At 35.4% G+C, this 23,950-nt stretch overlaps 1 protein-coding gene across 3 annotated transcripts in view; it reads left to right on the top strand.

Moving 5' to 3' along the window:
• The window catches only part of POT1 (protection of telomeres 1), a 94,886-nt gene that overhangs the window by 19,068 nt on the left and 51,868 nt on the right, over window positions 1-23,950 (top strand). For 2 of the 3 annotated variants that reach the window (XM_068972909.1, XM_068972910.1), the window contains exons 1-2: window positions 4,052-4,084; window positions 6,959-7,073. In XM_068972909.1, coding sequence (XP_068829010.1) covers window positions 4,076-4,084; window positions 6,959-7,073 — 124 coding nt within the window. In that variant the 5' untranslated portion in view covers window positions 4,052-4,075. Of the gene's footprint in view, window positions 1-1,131; window positions 1,246-4,051; window positions 4,085-6,958; window positions 7,074-23,950 lie in introns of those variants that run through there. The other variant, XM_068972911.1, reaches the window with a different exon arrangement.

The following is a 23,950-nucleotide window of genomic DNA, read 5'->3' as shown; positions in this document are numbered from 1 at the left end:
TTTCTCCCATTTAACTATAACATTAGCAGCATAGACACAATTACGTTTGCAGTCTCACCTGAAGAAAATAAGATGGAGAAATTTGCACAACTAAAATATCTAGATAGAGCCAGAGACTTTAGAAAGACAATTTATGATCCTTCCTTTGATTCATGGATAGTTTACGGAGGGCCTGCTTTGTGCCAAGCCCTCTAAATACAAAGCAGAATAAGACACCACTTTGTCTTCAAGGTGCTCATGGCCTAGTTAATGGATCTAAATAGAGAATCCTGGGAATTGACACTATACTCTTGTAAATAAAAAATCAGTAATGCGGAAGACTTTTTTTTTTGATAGAGATTAAAATTATTGAAGGAAACTGCCTAACGCTCAAGGATTTCTATATATGATTTCTATATATCTTAAGGTTTTGGTGTTAAAATTAGAAGAGTAAGGTAAAAAATATATACATATATTTTTATAATAGAGCAAGACAAAATTCATTGAATATGGATGTTCCACTATTTGGGAAATAAAACAGGGAGATTTAACTAAAAAGCGAGAGAGGCAGGAATAAATCCAGATTGACTTATTACTATTATAAACCTGAGTGGAAAGAAAATATCTTTGTTCTTATTAGTATAGAAATGGAAATTTCTTATTAATGTCTTCTACCTTGCATCTTTATACAGGTTAGTTTTATAACAATATGGAGTTTTTGCACTAATGACATGTTTCTCCATGTAGTCTCTCTTGAGATTTAGTTTCATTTAATATCCATGCTTAATATTGTTGGCTCATCACTATCTCTTCATTGTGTTTATTCATGTGTATTTATGCACATAAAGTGAGATAAACGTTCATTTTTGTTGCTCTATTTGATAAATAAAAATCTCTATGCGATTTAATTAGTGTTTTCCTGGTCCATTCAGAGAGGCATTGTACTTGTCTATGCCTACATTACTGATACTCATTTTTGTAGGAGATGGTATTCTAAATCTTAGAGTCAGAAAACATTAAGCAAGTTTAGGGAAACCTGTTTTCCATTTTACAGAAATGATTTCCTTTTTTACATAGCAATAAAAATCAAAATCTATGTGGCTTTCAGAATTATGTTATACTGATGGTTTTAAATTATTTTATTCTATATAGGACACCATTGCAGTGGCTGGATTTGTTGTTTTGTCAGCATCTTCATCTCCAAGCAGAGATGGTAAACATTGCTTATTTTTGAAAGCATCTGAGAACTTCAAATCAACTGTTTATGTAAGTGTGCAACTTTTTTAGTCTAATCATTTTATGATTTTAATGAGCTAAAATGATGGAATAGAAGTATTTCTGTATATCTGCAGATAAACTATTTTGTCTGACTGAATTATTGTAATTAAATATTTTAAGTTTAGAAAATAGAAATCCTTTTCTTAGCTTTATGTTTAGAATGATGTCATTCTAAACATAATATCCCTTAAAGATAAGTTTAAACCTGATCCTGTTGTCTGCAATTGTACTGTCATCCTCTTTTGATGGTCTGCTTGATTTTACCTTGAATTAATCAGATTCCCCTTTTTAGATGAAACTGATTTCCTCCTGTTGTTGTTCAGTCGCTAAATCTAGTCCAACTCTGCGACCCTATGGACTGGAACCCACCAGTCTCCTTTCTCTAGTGTCTCCCAGAGTTTGCTCAAATTCATGTCCATTGAGTCATTGCTGCTATCTAACCATCTCATTCTCTGTTTGCCCCCTTCTTTTGCCTTCAATCTTTCCTGGAATCAAGATCTTTTCCAGTGAGTTGGCTCTTCACGTCAGGTGATCACAGCTTCAGTATCAATTCTTCCAATGAATATTCGGGGTTGATTTCCTTTAGGATTACCTGGTTTGATATCCTTGCTATCCAAAGGACTCTGGACAGTCTTCTCCAGCACCACAGTTCAAAAGCATCAATTCTTTGGTGCTCAACCTTTTTTATGGTCCAATTCTCACATCCATATATGACTGCTGGTAAAACCATAGCTTTGACTAAACAGACTTCTGTTGGCAAAGTGATGTCTCTGCTTTTTAATACACTATCTAGGTTTGTCATAGCTTTCCTTCCAAGGAGCAAGCATCTTTTAATTTTGTGGCAACAGTCACCATGTGATTTTGTAGCCCAAGAAAATAAGATCTGTCACTGCTTCCACTTTTTCACCTTCTGTTAGATTGGTTCAAAAGTAATTGCAGTTTTGGACTATGAATTTTAAATCATTATAACTAGACTCAAACACATCTTTATTAATCAAAATAGGAATGATTATAAATAACACACTTTGGCCAATAAGAAATAAGTCTCTTTATTCCTGTAGCATAAAAATCTGTGCATCGGGATTCGATGAACTCTTGGAAAGCATTTTCTGCCTCCTTCTCATTGTGGAAGTGTTTTCCTGCAAAAAGTTGTCGAGATGCTTGAAGAAGTGGTAGTCAGTTGGATATGGCAGATGAGGCAAAGCTTCATAGCCCAGTTTGTTCAACTTTTGAAGTATTGGTGCAGTCAGGTATTGTGGAGAAGAATTGGACCCTTTCTGTTGAGCAGCGCTGGCTGCAGGCTTTGCAGCCATGGATTGGCTGAGCATACTTCTCAGTTGTAATGGTTTTGCTGGGATTCAGAAAGCTGTAGAGGATCAGACCAGTAGCAGACCACCAAACAGTGACCACAACCTTTTTTTGGTGCAAGTTTGGCTTTGGTAAGTGCTTTGGAGTTTATTGGTCCAATCACGGAGCTGGTCATCACCAGTTGTCATATAAAATCTACTTTTCCTTACATGTCACAATCCAATTAAAACATGGTTCATTGTTATTGTGTCGAATAAGAGAGAATGACACTTCAAAACAATGATCTTTTTGATTTTCATTCAGCTCATGAGGCACCCCTTATTGATCTTTTTCACCTTTCCAATTTACTTCAAATGCCAAATGACTGTAGCATGAACAACATTGAGTTCTTTGACAACTTCTTGTGTAGTTGTAAGAGGATCAGCTTCTATGATTGCTCTCGGTTGTCAACTTCTGACCACTAGCCTCTATGCTCCTCATCTTCAAGGCTCTTGTCTCTTTTGCAAAACTTCTTGAACCACTGCTAACATATTGCACTGTATGTTAGCAGTTAGCAGTTCCTAGGCCAAATTTGTTGTTGATGTTGAAAGTTGTCTCCTCTGCTTTGTGACCCATTTTGAACTTGAATAAAAAAGTTGGCTTGAATTTTGCTTTTTGTCTAACATTATTCTATATTCTAAAATAAATATAAAATAAACACCAAATAATAAGTCATTAGCAAAACCACAGCTAAAAATGCACATTAAAATGATGTATGACATAACCACATTTATTTAATAACATATTCCAGTATCAAACAGCAAAATTCAGCAATGCAAAACTGCAATTACTTTTGCACCAATCTAATATTTGCCATAAAGTGATGAGACCGGATGCCATGATCTTAGTTTTTTGAATTTTGAGTTTCAAGCTAGCTTTTTCACTCTCCTCTTTCATCCTTACCTAGCAGCTCTTTAGTTTCTCTTTGCTTTCTGCCACTAGAGTGGTATCATCTGCATATCTGAGGTTGTTGATATTTCTCCTGGTTGATATTTCCTCCTGTTTCATTCTTTATGATCATCCTCTCCCTCTCTCTTCACCGCACCGCCCCCACCACCGCCCACTCCATGCACACAACCATACACACACACACACAGTTGAAGACTACCTGTTTGGTCAAGGCTGTCAGGTAGAGAAGCAAAATTGGGTCAAGCCATGTGCCTGCAGGCCAACATCTACCTGTTTTGTTGTGTTCAGTTTGTCTGAACAGGGCATTATATAGACCAGTGTGGTCCTAGGATATTAAAATTAATGAATTAAACTGAAGCTTAACTTAGACAATTTTGTAACTGTCACTGTTCATTTGTAAGCTATTAAGCCATTCTAGTGAACTTTAATATTATAAAATTAAGATTGTAGGTTTAATACAGTTAAATGTCTGTAATCACATTGGACATGTTTGTATACAAATAAATCCTCTTGTTGTTTTCAGGTTTATGTGAAATCCATAAGAGATTGTTCTACAGAATCAATGTCTTTGGTAAGATGATGTTCATTTTAATTTAGAAAGGCACACCCTCCCACACACACACACCTATATATACATACAAATATGTATTCAGGCAACTTTATAGCTAGCTATAAAGTTTGAAATAGTATCAGTACAGTGGGAAAACATAAATCTCTGCTTTTTCAATACACGATGATATTACATTTGAGTTATATATTTGCGTAATAATATCTGGTTTGTCTGTTACCTGGAATATTTGCTTATATTTTGCAAAAGTTATGTGCACAAGAAAATTAAAGTGGAAAAAAAAGTTGTATTGTGTGAAGACACTAGGATTTTTGCTACTTCTAAATCTTAGTCATTTCTTTTGCTTTTCATCAGCTTATGTTTAAAACTGATTATTATACACTAAACTGTGATTTGATAAATTATGTAATTTTCAGTAAATAAGTTTTTTACACTTGTGACACATTTTGCTTTTCTTTTACAATCATTTTTTCAATATTTTTAAAAATACTGTTATCTCATAGCAATGGAAAGGTTCCCATTTTTTCAAGTAAACTACTGGTAGCTCAGTGAAACTAGAACGAAGGTAATATGTTGATAAAGTTTAATATAAAGTTTATGTTCTACCTGTTTTTAAACCTTTACTTTCTATTGGACAGAGTTTGTCAACTTTGTTTCTAGTTAACAGTAACTTCAGGGTATAGGCTTTAAATTCTGAATACTACCATAATGGTATAATTTAAATTTGTTATTTAGGGAAACAATAACCAATAAGAGGATTGATATACTTTTTTAAAAATATCAATTAACTCTGATATTAGTATTTTTCAAAATTGTTATAAATAGGTCAAGTTCAAATATTTGATTCATCCGTGCACCTGTAAATAAGGCAGAAGTAAATGAAAGCCTCTGAACTTAGGAAAAAGACTCTGCTTTTCAGTATACTATCTAGGTTGGTCATAACTTTTCTTCCAAGGAGTAAGCGTCTTTTAATTTCATGGCTGCAATCACCATCTGCAGTGATTTTGGACTCCCCAAAAATAAAGTCTGACACTGTTTCCACTCTTCCTCTATCTATTTCCCATGAAGTGATGGGACCAGATGCCATGATCTTCGTTTTCTGAATGTTGAGCTTTAAGCCATCTTTTTCACTCTCCTCTTTCACTTTCATCAAGGGGCTTTTTAGTTCCTCTTTACTTTCTGCCATAAAGGTGGTGTCATCTGCATATCTGAGGTTATTGATATTTCTCCCAGCAATCTTGATTCCAGCTTGTGCTTCTTCCAGTCCAGCGTTTCTCTTGATGTACTCTGCATAGAAGTTAAATAAGCAGGGTGACAATATACAGCCTTGACATACTCGTTTTCCTATTTGGAACCAGTCTGTTGTTCCATGTCCAGTTCTAACTGTTGCTTTCTGACCTGCGTACAGGTTTCTCAAGAGGCAGGTCAGGTGGTCTGGTATTCCCATCTCTTTCAGAATTTTCCACAGTTTATTGTGATCCACACAGTCAAAGGGTTTGGCATAGTCAATAAAGCAGAAATAGATGTTTTTCTGACACTCTCTTGCTTTTTCGATGATCCATCGGATGTTGGCAATTTGATCTCTGGTTCCTCTGCCTTTTCTAAAACTAGCTTGAACGTCTGGAAGTTCATGGTTCATGTACTGCTGAAGCCTGGCTTGGAGAATTTTGAGCATTACTTTACTAACTTACCTGGAGGTATTTACCCAGAAACAACACATCTCATTCAAGATGACTGAAGTCCCTCCTTGTTCAGGGATCAGGAGATCTATCTCATGTCTGTTTTGGAGTACAGCCCCTGCCAAGCTGTGTTTGCTCTTTAGAACTGTCCTGAGAAATCTTATCCCCAGAAACTTAATTTTGGTGTATTCATTGGAATGACACTCATCTGTAGTCCTGAATAGGTATCTAAGATCTCCCAGGGGCTCACAGGTATACTGAGTGTCCTCTTCTGTTTTTTCCCATGGCTTGACTCATGAGTGAATCCAGGAGTCGTGTCTGAGTACCTTGACTCCTGTGAGGGTAGAAAGTATTACAGGGTAGGGGCCCTTCCATGTGGGCTGGAGTTAAGCCTTTGGGACCCATCTTTGCAGACTTTAATCAGGACTTAAGTCCCTGGAGCATACAATGGTAGCTGTTTAAAATCTTTTGGGCCCTAGTTGACACCCCACAGGTGTATATCTTGTTGGAAGTTCACAATGGCCATGGTATAAGACTGGAAGGTCTGAGCCTCTGAATCTTGGAAGAGGTCACTGACATAAACGAAAGGTCTCCCATATAGCCTCTCATAAGGACTAAGACTAACCTGTTCCTTAGGGGCAGTACAGATGTGGAGGAGAGCTATTGGCAAAGCCTTCTTCCATCCCAGGGAGGTCTCCTGGGTTATTGTCTTATTGCTGATTTTAAGAAATGGTTTACCTAACACCTGTAAATCACTTCCCCTTTTATTTCCAAACTTATGTACAGTTATTTCATGTATTTTCTTCTTTTATTACCGTTTTAATGTCTTTATATCATTTGTATTCAAATCTGCGTTTATTTAGGCCTTAGTAAAATCTTCGTAACAGTATAAGAAAAACAAATATATGCCATAAGTTTTGAAGTGATTCTAGTTAAGGTTAAAAACTAGAAATAAAATCTCTTAAACTGCTTTTTTTTTTAAAAGTTGTATATAGATTGCAACATTAATAATTAAAGCTATTTATAGGAAAAGCTAGTTTATACAGTTTATACAGTAACCTTTATAAGCTGTGCATCTCTTTTTAGACACAAAGAAATAGATGCAGATCAATTTACTAACTTACAAATTGATCATAACATGATTCTAAAATCTAAATAAATACCTAATAATATTGATATGTTCACTGTCTTTCTTTAGGCTCCAGCCACACATTATGTATATACACCCCTGAATCAACTTAAAGGTGGCATGATTGTGAATGTCTATGGTGTTGTGAAGTTCTTTAAACCTCCGTACTTAAGCAGAGGAACTGGTAGGTATTGGGTGAAGATTTTAATAGACTGGATTTGCTTTGTTGGTTTCAACACAGCCCCTTCGGTACTCTTAAGTCTTGCAGGCTCAATTCTGATTTGTCATTGTCAAACAATACTTATGCAGATTTTTTTGGTCAGTTTTATTTATAAAATAAATGTTGTCTTTAGGTTCTAAAGTATAAAGAAATTAAAAGGATGCTAAACAGTAACGTGACAGCATATGAAAGTATATACGAAAGAATAGAATACGATAGAAAAGGTAAATATATGGCCAATTACGGAATACTGTAATACTGTAATGATGATTTGTAAATCATTTTAATTCTGGTATAGAAGTTAAATAACATATATAAAAGAACCACCTGTAAATACATGTTAGTGGGTACACAGTATAAAAGGGTAATAATGTAATGTTGTAACATCAGTGACATAGAGTTATGTGTAGGGAAGAGTAAAAGTGTAGCATTTTTGTGTGTGATAGTTTATTTTTTATTAGCTTGAGACAGTTTTAACTGTAAAATGTCTTATATAAGTTTTGTGTTAACCAAAAAGAAAATATCTATGGATGATACTCAAAAGAAAATGGGAAAGGAATCAGACCTTATGTAATGACAAAAAAAAAAAAAAAAAATCAATGAAATACAAAGGAAGATCAGAAGAGGAAACAGGGGTCAAAAGAGCTACAGGTCAGAAAAGAATTAGCAAAATGGCAAGAGTAAGTTCTTTAAATGTAAAAGGGTTAAACACCCTATTCAAAAGACTTGGGTTGTTTTTAGAGCTAATTGAAAAGATATAACCTATTCTCAGCAATGGCCGCAGGACTGGAAAAGGTCAGTTTTCATTCCAGTCTCAAAGAAAGGCAATGCCGAAGAGTGCCCAAACTAGGGCACAATTGCATTCATCTCACACGCTAGTAAAGTAATGCTCAAAATTCTCCAAGCCAGGCTTCAGCAATATGTGAACCATGAACTTCCAGATGTTCAAGCTGGTTTTAGAAAAGGCAGAGGAACCAGAGATCAAATTGCCAACATCCCCTGGATCATGGAAAAAGCAAGAGAGTTCCAGAAAAACATCTATTTCTGCTCCATTGACTATGCCAAACCCTTTGACTGTGTGCATCACAATAAACTGTGGAAAATTCTGAAAGAGATGGGAATACCAGACCACCTGACCTGCCTCTTGAGAAACCTGTATGCAGGTCAGGAAGCAACAGTTAAAACTGGACATGGAACAACAGACTGATTCCAAATAGGAAAAGGAGTACGTCAAGGCTGTATATTGTCACCCTGCTCATTTAACTTCTATGCAGAGTACGTCATGAGAAACGCTGGGCTGGAAGAAGCACAAGCTGGAATCAAGATTGCCTGGAGAAATATCAATAACCTCAGATATGTAGGTGACACCACCCTTATCGCAGAAAGTGAAGAAGAAGTAAAGAGCCTCTTGATGAAAGTGAAAGAGGAGAGTGAAAAAGATGGCTTAAAGCTCAACATTCAGAAAATGAAGATCATGGCATCTGGTCCCATCACTTCATAGCAAATAGATGGGGAAACAGTGTAAACAGTGGCTGATTTTATATTTTGGGGGAGTCCAAAATCACTGCAGATGGTGATTGCAGCCATGGAATTAAAAGATGCTTACTCCTTGGAAGGAAAGTTATGACCAACCTAGAAAGCATATTCAAAAGCAGAGACATTTCTTTGTCCACAAAGGTCCATCTAGTCAAGGCTATGGTTTTTCCAGTAGTCATGTATGGATGTGAGAGTTGGACTATACAGAAAACTGAGTGCCAAAGAATTGATGCTTTTGAACTGTGGTGTTGGAGAAGACTCTTGAGAGTCCCTTGGACTGCAAGGTGATCCAACCAGTCCATCCTAAAGGAGATCAGTCCTGGGTGTTCATTGGAAGGACTGATCTTGAAGCTGAAACTCCAATAATTTGGCCACCTGATGTGAAGAGCTGACTCATTTGAAAAGACTGTGATGCTGGGAAAGATTGAGGGCAGGAGCAGAAGGGGATGACAGAGGATGAGATGGTTGGATGGCATCACCGACTCAGTGGACATGGGTTTGAGTGGACTCCAGAAGTTGGTGATGGAAAGGGAGGCCTGGCGTGCTACGGTTCATGGGGTTGCAAAGAATCAGACACGACTGAACAACTGAACTGAACTGAACCTATTCTATATAAAAGTGCAAACTTTTAAACAGACTAACGTAAAATTATGTGTTCAAAAAGCCTGAATTTCAGTTTTCTGAGAGTTAATGTATTTAACAGACATTGCACTTTCATCTTGGTTTAATTCAGTTCAGCATTAAATTTCACATTTATTACTCTGTTGAGTCTAATTTTAAACAACAGTTTGTAAAACTCATCATTGTTTTATGTATTATTAATAAAAGCTATACTTTACTGTTAGTTTTAAGATGTAGCCGTATTTTAAGATGTAAAAATATGAAACGGGTGGTGGTAATGAAACATTTTCTTTATCTACTATGTGTCTGCCAACTGCTGTGGCTCAAGCTGAGAACACTAAGGTGTTCCTAGTGAGTTAATATTCTTTAATATTTAATTTATTAAATTGTTGTTCAGTCACTAAGTTGTATCTGACTCTTTTGTGACTCCATGGACTGTAGCCTGCCAGGCTCCCCTGTTCATGGGATTTCCTAGGCGAGAATACTGGAGTGGGTTTCCATTTCCTTCTTCAGGGGACCTTCCTGACCCAAGTATCGAACCCATGTCTCCTACATTGTAGACAGATTCTTTACTGAGCCACCTGGTAAGCCCTAATTAGATTACATATGTAAATTTTATTATGAAATGACCTCTAAGTTTACTCCTTGCTTTGTTGGATAGGGGAAAATTTTATTTTCATGTGGTCCGAATATTTTGTTAATTTATAGGTACAACTTAGTTTATGTGAAAACGATTATGTGAAGCCTATTAAATCTAGAGATAAGAAGTTTGAAATAGAAGGTAGCTAAGTTTGAAGAGCCCAAGGGATGTTTTATTGAAAACCCTGATTTCTGTTGTTTTAGGAGGAGGGGAAAAAATTAAACCCTAAGGTTGAAGCATAGAAATTTTTGTTTGAATTTCTCAAATATTTTCATTCAACTTTACCTTTTTGCAAAGTCTACATTCCATACCCCATCATACCATTCAAAATACACATGCATACTTTCACTTTAATAGTTTCTTCTCATTCAGTTTTCCCCCCTGAATTTTACATTGCTCATTCTGAGAATTCTGTTACTGTGATCCTCTTCTAATGGTGAGTGTTACCCGCTGGCTTTCATTGGCCTGCCAAATTTAGGAATAAGTGACATATTGGTAATAATGTTCCTCTAACTTAGAAGATATAATTTTAAAACTTTTTTGCACTTGGTGTGTTGCAAATGCTTTTCATTAAAAGTTTATAGTAAATTAATCAGCAAGTATATTATATTAAAAAATAACTTGAAATTAGAAAATAAAAAGATAGCTGTTTTTAAAACAGCTCTGATGACTCAACACTAATTTTATATAGCATAATCATTTTCTTCTGACAGTGTTATTAATTCATGTGTATATAATGAAAGCACTAGGAAACTATATAATAATATAATAATATGTTTATTCTATGCATCTTATATGTTTCTCAGATATCCAGTCCCTACATTTCTCTGTTTCTTCTGAGATACTAATTTAAAATGAATGTCATCAATTTTTTCTGAATATATTCATTGAAACTCTAAAATATGTCTGAAGATGTAGGGAGATATCTTTACAAGCAAGATAATAGCAAGATAGTAGCATTTGCAAACTATCTCTCTTTTCATTTTAGTTATACTTACATTTTTATTTCTGTTTGATAGAGTTCATCCTTCAACATGCTGCAGGAGAGTCAGACAGAAAGCTCTGATTTTTGTGTTTAGGAAAGGATCAACTTCATTGGTATTACCACTGAGAAGTACTAGAATAAATGTACAGGAATAACCCACAGCTGTGCCTCTTTTGTATGATATAAAGCAACCTTATTTCACAAATACATGGCCACAACCTAAATATTACATCTTAATGTACAGAATAGTTATGTGGAGGACAGCTACCTTTATGCAACTCAAATTTAGGTAGGTGGAAAAAAACTCTCTTACATATCATCAGCTAGAATTTTTCATTAAAATTCATTTTGTAAATGTTCAGTTCAGTGCAGTAGAGGCAATTTGGTGCAATTTTGCATCCTTACTACTTGGCTGGAACTTTTCTTGAAGACTTTCCTCCTCTGTGATAATGATTACACCTGACCTGTAGCACATTGCCATCTTGTGCAAATAAACCATTGCACATGCTTTATTTCCTAAGCTTTGTATTGAGTCTCAGGGCAGTTGCAGCTTTTATTCTTCCAGAGGTCTCATCAATCCTGTGTTAAAAGGACTACAGATACTCAGTCTCTTACTCATTTGTGATAAGATGTCATGAAAACCAAGAATATCTCAGGGATAATGAGAACACCATGTATTGAAAGATCATTGTATCATCAAAATTTATTTTGATAATCACTCATTGGGGTACTTAATATGGCCTCTTTCATGTAGGAAGACAAGGTTATTGTCACCTTCTTGGGATTTTGAGATTTATAGCAGTTACCTCCTGTGAAAGCCTTACAGTTACTTTCGCTTTACAGAGCTGGATATAGAGAGCTAGGTATGCAGTGTTTCATCTTATACAGATAACATTGGGCATATTTTCTTATATAACACATATAAAGGAATTTATTTTTAACTTTGTCTCAGATTTTAAGAAATAGCTTAATACTTACTTTAAACTTGAGACACCTTTACTCTGTTCTTATTGTCTGTTCTTACCAAGTAAAGTGCATAGAGGCAGGCCATTAATCATTTCCATCCAGACCTGTTAACAGTGTATAGTGATGCTTGCTTGGTTAATATAATCCCTGCTCACAGAGCAAATGGGATGAGTAGGGGCAACTCTTGTTTGTGCTTATTCTTCCTAATATCTGAGTCCAGAGGAAGGGAGAGAATAGTCAGAGTATTCGTATCATCTGTTTTTATTGTTCACCTCTCCTTTTTCCATTCTCTCTCCACCTCTGAGGCCCTAGAGGTCTCAGGCTTTTTGTGCCATGTAGTATGGCCCATCACCTGTGGCTTGCAAGCTTTCCTCAGGAATGCTTTATGCTGTGAAATTATTTTCATACCTCACCTTCCATCAAAAATTCTCAATATCAGAAAAAAAACAGCTTGGTTAAACTGACCAGTTTTGGATGTTACTGTGATTCTAGATGTGGACTTCTTCTATTCAGTTTCTTAGAAAAAGGACACCTGTTGCAGCTCCTTCCTGAGCAGTATAATCAAATTACTAACTTGTGTCTACAACATTGGATTTCTGAGAGCACCTATCTATTTTACTTACATTTAGTTTTTAGGTTAGAGTGCTAGGATATAGAGCCCCAGGACTTTTATCTTTTCCTGTTTTGTTAACTGTTCTAGCTAACTCTGGATTACTAGTTTTGGTTTTGTAAAAATGCTATTTTCACTTATGAAAATGTCTTAACCATTTATGCATTAATTCATGTGGCATAATTGTTTGAATATTTTTGTTTTGCATGAGTAATATTGGTTGCCTATTAATGATGATGTAGCTAGGATCTTTTAATTTCACAAAGTATAATAATAAATTCCCACATTTTCTACATTTAAATGATTGAAAAAGCATTTATTAAATACTGAATGATTAATGACTCTTGGTACTCCATATAATCCAGGAGCTTTTCTGATTCATCAAAGATTAAAACATCTGGTGTTACATAAATTGTTTGTAATATTTAATTATATTTTTAATTTTTTACAATTGATAATGCATCTTTAGAAGTTTTGACTGTTTTGTAGTCTTCAACCTTTATGAAAGTATGATGACAGCTACGTAGAACTTGTTCTAGAAAAATACATATGCATGTGTAAAAACTTTAACATACAATATCAAAGATTCATTCCCTGCTTCCTTTGAGCTTCACATTGGAAACTCCTGATCTGTGATACGTTTAGACTCACTTATCTGAATATTCAGTTAATATCAAAGCTACAGCATATGTATTGGTTTAATGTATGGCATTTAAAACAAAATAAATACATAGGGTTTTTTTTTTCAGTTCACTCTTTTGCATTTATTCAACAAACATTGACAACTTTCTATGTGCCAGGTGTTGTATTAGACATGAGACATTCAAAGATTTATGTAATTGTTTTCCACCCTCAAGAAATTAAAATTACAGTTTAGACAGATAATCATTACAATACAATAATTACAATTATTCATGATTTCACTTTGGTTTTAGTCTTTCCCCAATTTGTAAAATTCTAGTTGTCCATTTTATTGTTAAAAATGAACAGAATCATCATTGTGAAGCATACTAAACTTTTTGAATGTGTATTTTAAAGCTGAATGGTGGATTTACCTTATATATGAGGTGAAGGTTGTGGGCAGGTATGGAGTTTTCCATTTCTCTCGAGCTAAAGCATTATGTCTAGTTGAGTGAGTTGAGACTTCTCAATTGCTTGCTTGGCTGTCTTGCTTTCATGACGGGAAGGCAGCCAGAGCATGGCTGTTCATCACTTATCTCTTTAAGGATTTAGGAAGGAGAGCTAAGCCTCTCTTTACTGTTTTCAGGCTATTCTGTCCATGCCAGTAGGAAATATTTAGGTTTCCACTTGGAGAGTGACGGTGAAGAAAGATCTTTCTTATTCTGTCACTGAACCTTTGTATGGATTGCTTTGTTATATTCAAGATGATGACTTCTTTGAGGTTTGTGGCATCCCCTCTTTCCTGTCCATATCCTAGGAATATGTCTCTCAGAACCTTTTCCTCTAAAAAATTATTAGCCCACTTACTATGTTTCATGAGTTTATAGTTTTAATTATTTCAGTGAATAAGTGTTTTCTCATTCTTTCAAGAAACGTGTGGTACATTCTTTTATTCATTCAATTAGAAAATGTCTTTGCTAGCCTGTGTAGCTATAGTTAGTTGTTTTCTAAAGATGGAAAGTAATACATTGTTGTCCTTAGATAAAATAACTCTCAGAGAGTTTATAAGTGAGAGAGATCCAAAGGTAATCAGCTAGTTAATACGAGGCACAGTTGTATTATGCTGTGACTAAAGGAATAAACAAGGTGCTTTTAGAGTGGGAATGCAGAGATTAATGCTAATGGAGAAAAGTTTCTAGGAGATGTAGCCCATTGAGCTGAACTTTAAAGGATAGTGGATTTTGATAGAAGAGGAAGAAGAGGTAACAGTCCAGACTTTGAAAATAGCAACAACAGTTGTCAGCTTTATAATAAAAATGTGTACTAGGGCTGAAGCAGTCAACTTAAATATAATTTGAAGCAATAGAATGTCAGCAGTATATTGATGCATACTTTATGCTCTTGTAGCAGGCTTTTTTAGGGATCATTATTAAGGACCTATGATACACTGTGTGATACACTGCTTGTTTATATTCTTGAATAAAATTTTAAAACAATTTGTATTTATGGTTTTCATATGTGGTAAAACTGGCTTGTTCAGATTGTATTGGTTATATATACAGTCAACATCTTTATATGCTAAAACTGTCATGTATCAATCATTGACAGTTGGTCTTTGCAAGGTTATTCAGAATTATTACAAATATATTTTAAGTGGACTTCCCTATAGCTCAGATGGTGAAGAATCTGCCTGCAATGCAACAGACCCAGGTTTGATCCTTGGGTCAGAAAGATCCCCTGGAGAAGGAAATGGCAACCCACTCCATATTCTTGCCTGGAGAATCCCATGGACAGAGGAGTCTGGTGGGCTACAGTCCATGGGGTCACAAAGAATCGGACACAACTAAGTGATTAACACACTCATATTTTAAGTGGCTATTAGTGCAATACTTCATTATATTATTTCACAGGCCTAATAGATTCTATTAATATTGGGCTCACAAAATTACTTGTAAGTTACAAAAAACTTTGATTTCTATCTGCATTTTTAAGATTTTCTTCTACTTCAGTATATTACTTTCCCTCCCTACTTGACATACATCAATTAAGAAAATAAAAATATATTCTCTTCCATATTTTTCAGTTTGGTTGTCCTTTTTCAGTGATTTCTAGCAGCTTCTTACTCTTTTTCATCATATATGTTATAGATGATTTCCCCAGCATTTTAGTTTTGTGCTGATAGTTTTTGAAATATAAATGTTTATAGTGCTTGTGGAGTCATAATTAGTTTATTTGGAGAGTCTTACCCATAGAAGATCTGCAAAAAGATTTTTTTCTTTAAAATTATTTTATATTTTTTAAAACTGGATGTATTGCCTGGAATTGATCTCACTTTTTGTTGGTAACTGCCTTGTTTCAAAATCATCTATTAAATATTATGATGTATGTAAGTCATGTATATTATCTGTACCTCCATATAAGGATCTGTGGAAGAACAGCTAACAGAGAGCCTAGGGTGAATTCTCTTCTCCCAGTGTATGATCTGCAACAGGTCTCCTCAAAAAAGGGGACTATTCAGATGTTGCCCAATTTTTAATCATTAGGCAGAGTATTTACTACAGTCTCTACATGAGTTTTTTATGCCACTGTGCTCCTCATCTTCGAGGCTTTTGTCTCCTTTGCAAAACTTCTTGAACCACCACTGCACTGTATGTTCGTTAGCAGTTCCTAGGCCACGTGTGTTGTTGTTGTTGCAAGTTGTCTCCACTGCTTTACAGCCCATTTGAACTTGAATAAGAAAATTACTCAAATTTGCTTTTTGTCTAGCATCATTTCCGTAGTCTAAAATAAATACGCAATAAGCAGCAAGTAATAAGTCAAACCAGTCAGTCCTACATGAAAGCAACCCTGAATACTCATTGGAAGGACTGATGCTGAAGCTGAAGCTCCAATACTTTGACTATCTGATGAGAAGAGCTGACTCATTGGAAAAGACCCTGATGCTGGGAAAGATTGAGGGCAGAAAGAGAAGGGGGCGACAGAGGATAAGAGGGTTAGAAGCATCACTGACTCGATGGACATGAATTTGAGCAAACTCTGGGGGATGGTGAGGGACAAGGAAGCCTGACGTGCTGTAGTCCATGGGGTTGGAAAGAGCTGGACGTGACTTAGCAACTGAACAACAACAATAGTAAGACAGCAAAAAAACATAAAGGGAGAAATGTGCGTTAAAATGATGGATAATATAACCATATTTATTTAAGAATGTACTCCAATCAAATAGCAAAATTCAATAAAGCAAAACCGTGGTTACTTTTGCACCAAACTAATATTTTTATCCCTTTATGTACATTTCATTTAGAGAGCCTCACTTTGCTTCTGGCTTCTTTCATCTAGATAATGATTTTGAGGTTCCATGTTATAGCATGTATTAGTAGTTTATTCCTTTTTATTGATGAATATCAATATACTTTTATAGTTATTTTAAAAGTCATTCTTTTTATTTTATCTACCTTATTATAAGCACAAACTCTGAAAAGATAAAGACCACTGCTAGTTTTAATATAAATCCTTAAACCTAGTATACCATCTATGACCTGTGGTTGCTTAATACATAGAGTAAAACATAAGAGGAAAATGCCTCCAGGCGTAATTCTAGAATAACATTTATAAACTTGTTGAGTATCTGTTTACCTACCTACTTCCTTTCCTATCTAATCTGTGTGTAGGTGCACACATGTGTTTAGAACCTATATGTCTGTCATCCTGTTTATGCTTTCTTCTCTTCCTGCTTCCCATGGTCTTTTCCAATATTATAAAAACATGAGTGGAAATTATGTTAACTTCATACTGGCATAGTTAAAGAGTGCTGTTACGTATTATATAGCAAGTATCCTTGTAAACAGATAAGGTTGTAGCATATAGTGTCACCTGAGTTCAGTGATTTGCATTCACGGCTTTTACTTTAGTGTTTCAATAATAAACTTTCATACAGATAGAAAACTGGGGGGGAAATACTGATTGGTTTAAAAGCAACGCAGCTCTAGTATTGATAATAGATAAAAGATGGTAAAGCAACTTTCATGGAGGAATTTTTTGTGGATTATATAATTTATGCATGCATGCATGCTTCTTTGATTAAAGACCTTGCTTAGATGAACTACCAGCTTTTCCTTATAATATAACTCCAAGGCAATTTACACTTAATCATACTGAGGAAATTAGGTGATTGCAGACTGTAGGGCTTAATTTATCATTTGTTACCTTTTCTAGATTTATATCAAGTTACATGAAGTATTACCTAAGTGTTAAAGTAGTTAGAACACTTTGTCAGGTTAAACATGAAGTCTTACTGAAGCATTAAAGTAGTTAAAATAAATCCTTTATCAAAAGTTTAAATATTAAAAAAAAAAAGTTTAAATATGTGTTTTAGAGGTTATTTGGGGATTCCAGGTGGCTCAGTGGTAGAGAATCTGCCTGCCACTGCAGGGGACACCAGAGATTCAGGTTTGATTCCTGGGTCAGGAGGACCCCCTGGAGGAGGAAATGGCAACCCACTCCAGTATTCTTGCCTATAGAAATCCCATGGACAGAGGAGCCTGGCTGTGGGGTCACAAAGAGGCAGACACAAATGAGCACACACATGTACACATACACAGACATTATATTAATATGTTATTTAGATAAGAATAGTGATTTATTAGATGTCTTTCTACTCTCCATAGTTTCTCTACTGGTATTAGCTTTCAAGAAAAGAAACTTAAGTTACCTTTGTTTTTCATACTGTTCATGGGGTTCTCAAGGCAAGAATACTGAAGTGGTTTGCCATTCCCTTCTGCAGTAGACCAGAAAGACTAGAGATCTCTTCAAGAAAATTAGAGATACCAAGGACACATTTCATGTAAAGATGGGCACAATAAAGAACAGAAATGGTAGGGACCTAACAGAAGCAGAAGATATTAAGAAGAGGTGGCAAGAATACACAGAAGAACTGTACAAAAAAGATCTTCACAACCCAGATAATCACGATGGTATGATCACTCACCTAGAACCAGACATCCTGGAATGTGAAGTCAAGTGGGCCTTAGGAAGCATCACTACGAACAAAGCTAGTGGAGGTGATGGAATTCCAGTTGAGCTATTTCAAATCCTGAAAGGTGATGTTGTGAAAGTGCTGCACTCAATATGCCAGCAAATTTGGAAAACTCGGCAGTGGCCACAGGACTGGAAAAGGTCAGTTTTCATTCCAATCACAAAGAAAGGCAATGCCAAAGAATGCTCAAACTACCACACAATAGGACTCACCTCACACAGTAGTAAAGTAATGCTTAAAATACTCCAAGCCAGGCTTCAGCAGTACGTGAACCGTGAACTTCCAGATGTTCAAGCTGGTTTTAGAAAATGCAGAGGAACCAGAGACCAAATTGCCAACATCTGCTGGATCATGGAAAAAGCAAGAGAGTTCCAGAAAAACATCTATTTCTGCTTTATTGACTATGCCAAAGCCTTTGACTGTGTGGATCACAATAAACTGTGGAAAATTGTGAAAGAGATGAGAATACCAGACTACCTGACCTGCCTCTTGAGAAACCTATATGCCGGTCAGAAAGCAACAATTAGAACTGGACATGGAACAACGGACTGGTTCCAAATAGGAAAAGGTGTACATCAAGGCTGTACATTGTCACCCTGCTTATTTAACTTACATGCAGAGTACATCATGAGAAACACTGGGCTGGAAGAAACAAGCTGGAATCAAGATTGCTGGGAGAAATATCAATAACCTCAGATATGCAGATGACACCACCCTCATGGCAGAAAGTGAAGAGGAACTAAAGAACCTCTTGATGAAAGTGAAAGAGGAGAGTGAAAAAGTTGGCTTAAAGCTCAACATTCAGAGAACTAAGATCATGGCATCCAGTCCCATCACTTCAAGGCAAATAGATGGGAAACAGTGGCTGACTTTATTTTTCTGGGCTCCAAAATCACTGTAGATGGTGACTACAGCCATGAAATTAAAAGACGCTTACTCCTTGGAAGGAAAATTATGACCAACCTAGACAGCATATTAAAAAGCAGACACATTACTTTGCCAACAAAGGTCCGTCCAGTCAAGGCTATGTTTTTTCCAAAGAGTTGGACTATAAAGAAAGCTGAGCGCTGAAGAATTGATGCTTTTGAACTGTGGTGTTGGAGAAGACTCTTGAGAGTCTGTTGGACTGCAAGGTGATCTAACCAGTCCATCCTAAAGGAGATCTGTCCTGGGTGTTCATTGGAAGGACTGATGTTGAAGCTGAAACTCCAATACTTTGGCCACCTGATGCGAAGAGCTGAGTCATTTGAAAAGACCCTGATGCTGGGAAAGATTGAGGGCAGGAGGAGAAGGGGACTACAGAGAATGAGATAGTTGGATGGCATTACCAACTCAATGGACATGAGTTTGAGTAAACCGGGAGTTGGTGATGGACAGGGAGGCCTGGCGAGCTGTGGTTCACGGTGTCACAAAGAGTCGGACACGACTGAGCAACTGAACTGAACTGAACCTTTGTTTTGTAACTCTGTTATTAAAATACAAAGTTCTAGGTTGACTGTGACTTCACAGTTTTTTTTTTTTTCATTCATTTTGGAGTCTAAAATGAGGCATGGGGAAAATAACTTTTTATTATTTTAAGTAGTCATTATTGAAAGATTATCTGGTGGAACACTTGTTTGACAGTTTGCCCTGTTAGTATTTGTCAAGATGAGTAGGTTGGTTTCCAGTTATGTTAAGAATCTAATGGTAATTTTTGAAAGAACCTGAAAGCTGTTTAATATTTCATTTGTATTGCTACTTTATTGTTCTTCAGGGAAAATTATTGGACAGATTTTTTTTAATGCCTTGAATCTGAAGTTTTGTTTCTTTTATAACTGTATACATATCTAAACACCAAAATATATAAAATTGTAGTTTGAAACTCCTCATTATTTTTGTATATAATCTTAGGAGAGTCTGAGAACTTCCTCATGTTTAGTTATGCTCTTCTAGAGAGCTTGTTTTGTAGCCAGTAGATGATGTTTTGAAGAACATTGCCCGTGGTGCAGGAGACCCAGGTTTGGGAAGATTCCCTGATGAAGGGCTTGGCAACCACTCCATTATTCTTGTCTGGAGGATCTCATGTACAGAGGAGCCTGGTAGGCCACAGTCCATAGGGTTGCAAAAAGTCAGACAGAACTAAAATGACTTACCACACATGGATATATTAATGCTACCTTTTGAATGTATAGTATAAATTTGAGTGCAAAGTTGTTTTTGAAACAAGACACATTCTGCTGAAATGTATAACTTCTACCCAAATGGCTTAAAAGTAGATTGTTTTTCAAGTTTCTTTATAAACTTCCAACTTTCTGAGAGTTGTATGATAACCTCACCTTCCCATCTCCTCTTTGAGTGAAAACAGATTCAAAAAAATTATTTTTTGGTTAAAAAATGAGAAGGATTTTTTTTAAAAAGAAGTTTGGAATAGAAAAACCAATGAAAATTAACTTATGCCTTGGATTATTTCTTACAATTTTTTTATACTTTTAGTTTTTTACTTTTAGAAATTTGAAAATTTTTGCTTTACTTAGAAAACAGTATCAGGACTTCATAGAATTTGTGTGTATACCTGGATGTTGTTACCAGTTGAAAACCAGTGAATTTGATTTTTAGGGTGGAGTGATAAACCAAATACATATTCTCTGCAGAAATTTCATGATAAGAAACCTCATATTTTATGCTAAATATTTGAAAGATTTGTTGTTGAATGCGTTTTATAAATTAGATTTAAAGCAAAACGTTAATGGAACCATGTACCAGCAACAGAATAAGAACTTAGAAGTACACACGAATTTCTGTTACCACTAAAAACAATTTTGATCATTTAATCATAAACAAAGTGTGAATACCCCACTCCCTACCAAAAGCTCAACAGCTGTCCATCAGTTTTTAGCAGACTCTTCAAGCTTCTCTTAACTCCTCTCAGTTTCCTCGTACATATAATACTTTTGAGAAACTGATATCATCACCCACAATCACCTTCTATAACTGAAATAAGATTCATATAGCATTATAGATAAGAAAGCACTTCAAATTGAAAAAGAAGAAAGATCAAAACTATGGTTTATTGATTTGTTTCTGTCTTCCATAATACTGTCAAACTATTTTCTTTCATTCTTGGTACTTTTGAGATAAGTTTATTAATACCTTTTAATTTCTGATACACCTAATTCAGGATTTTTTGAGAATTTAATAGGTCAAAAGATTCTATAAAGGTGTTCTAGTCAAAGAGCTAATGAAAATACTGTTATAAAGGAAATATTTAAAAACTACTTGTTTTTCTCAGCATTTTAATAAAAATATTTAAATATACAAAATATTTGAAGGGATTATGCAATGAACACCCATATATACTGGCCATTGTTGGTGAGTCCATTAGTTAATTTCTTTTTTGATCCTTTTCAGAGTAACTTGAAGATATCAGTACACATTATCCCTAAATATTTTAGGATGTACATCACTAACTATCGACTAGAGTTCAGTGTTTATATGCGGTTCTTTTTTTGTGGGGGGAAACTGTTACATGCAATGAAATGTATGAGGGTTTTGTTCATGTTGATCCACTTAAATCCATTATATGTAGTACAAGTTTATGAATATGTTTTTGTCTATCCATAATAATATAAAGTCAGATACTATAGTACTGTTGGATATTCAAAAAATGAAAAGCTTTATCACTTTATTCCTCGAAAGTACTCATTTGTATAGAAAATACTAAAAAAAGGTCTATAAACTTTAAAGAAGATAAAGAAGATGGAACCTGAATCTTAGACTTTTCTGATGGTCTTTAAGCTTTTGCCAAGAAGGTTGCTAGTTACTTGTATTATTAGGGACAAGTTATAAGGCTACATATTTCACTGGGTTTTAGTTCACCCAGTTGTTTCAAAGTTTATTCTGGTTGTTTTTGTTGTTCAGTCGCCCAGTCATGTCTGACTCTTTGTGACCCATGGACTGCAGCATGCCAGGCCTCCTTGTCCCTCACCATCTCATGGAGTTTGCCCAAGTTCATGTCCGTTGCATCAGTGATGCTATCCAGCCATCTCATCCTTGACACCCTCTTCTTCTACTCTCAATCTTTCCCAGCATCAGAGACTTTTCCAATGAGTTGGCTGTTTATATCGGATGACCAAAATACTGGCGCTTGAGCATCAGTCTTTCCAACGAGTATTCATTGTTGATTTCCTTTAAGAATGATTGGTTTGATCTCCTTGCTGTTAAGGGACTCTTAGGAGTCTTCTTCAACACCACAGTTCCAAGGCATCGATTCTTTGGCACTTTGCCTTCTTTACAGTCCAGCTCTCACACACGTACATGACCACTGGGAAGACCATAGCCTTGACTATATGGACCTTTGTCAGCAGAGTAGTATCTCTGCTTTTCAACACACTGTCTAGGTTATTTTGGTTACTTAGTTTTATAGTTTATGTAAATTGGGAATATTCTTCAATGTGGCAGTTGCCCCATATTCATTTTATGGGCACATAAGGACAGCCTTTTGACATCCCTTTTGGAGGATTAAGAGAAGTCAGTGTAGAAATTGGTTTGACATCAAGAAGCATCAAAATGAAATTTTACCTTTTTAATTTTTATTTTAAATTGTTCTCTTGTAAGTAACAACAAAGAGGGAGATAAGAAGGCAAAAAAGAAGAGACAAAAGTGTAAAACAGTGGCTAGCCAGGAGATAGGTGGATAATGGAGGGGTGGGAACTGCTAAAGAGAATATCCCAAGACAACAGTGAACTGCAGTCCTGAAAGTTGTCTGCCTCTTCATGAAGTGAGTCTGTAAGTTCTCCGTTTTCTCAGTAATACTTCCCTTAAAATAACTTGCAGATCTAATCTTCGTACACTTTTAGCAAATCATTTTCAGTGGAAGAAAAGCCAATTCTGTGAAACATTCTATGAAAAAGTGGTAAATTTTGCATGCTGTATCTGGCTCTTGAGGATCACGATGCATTATTAGCACGTTGTCACCTCTGAAAAGTTGTAAGAAAGGAACCTGTTTAACTCTATTTTTAGCATATTTTACTTGGAATTACTTGAACATGGAACCCTTTTTAATGTACTGATTTTTGTTTGCTGAAACTTGTTCTGTGGAGTCAAGTTTAGAGATTAGCAACTAGGAAGGGTTAGGGCCAATTCTTATTTTTTTGCGATTTAAAAAAAATTTATTTATTGTTAATTAGAGGATAATCGGTTTACAGTGTTTCATTGGTTTCTGCCATACATCAGCATGAATCAGCCATAAGTAAACATCTATATCTTTGCAATTTGATTATGGTAGAATTGCAAGGGCCTTGTCTCTGTAGTTTTCTATATAAAATGTAGTACTTTGTGAATTTTCACTTTCAAAGAGTATAATATTGTTGATGCCCTAAATCAGTGGTTTTTAAGTTTTCTATTATCCTAAAAATTATCAGGATCTCAAGGAGCTTATATTTTTTATGGGTCGTAGTTACATATATTTAAACATACTGGAAATTAAAAGTGAAAGACTAACATTTAGTAATTCATTTAAACCAAAAATAGCCTATTACATGTAAACATAAATAAAATTTTTAATGAAAAATATATTTTCCAAAAACATGGAATGTGGTATTGTTTCACATTTTTTGAAAGTATTTTTATCTTTAACACATAATAAAAGTAGCAGGATTCTCTTATCTCTGTAGCAGTTCTGTATTATCTTCAACATTTTAGTTTTTGAATAAGTGGTTAATGTTATTTTCCACTTTACAGCTTCTCAGAAACTCTTTGTGTCCCAAGTGATATTTCACTTGAGAACCAGATTATCTTGTTAACTATAAGATATTTCTCTGTGGAAGGTTGACTGATGAATATCTAAAAGCCA

The sequence above is a fragment of the Capricornis sumatraensis genome, chromosome 5 (genome assembly GCF_032405125.1).
Source record: "Capricornis sumatraensis isolate serow.1 chromosome 5, serow.2, whole genome shotgun sequence".
Taxonomy (NCBI): Eukaryota; Metazoa; Chordata; class Mammalia; order Artiodactyla; family Bovidae; genus Capricornis; species Capricornis sumatraensis.
The sequence above is the reverse complement of the archived record's forward strand: the minus strand, read 5'-3'. Positions and strand labels throughout refer to the sequence as shown.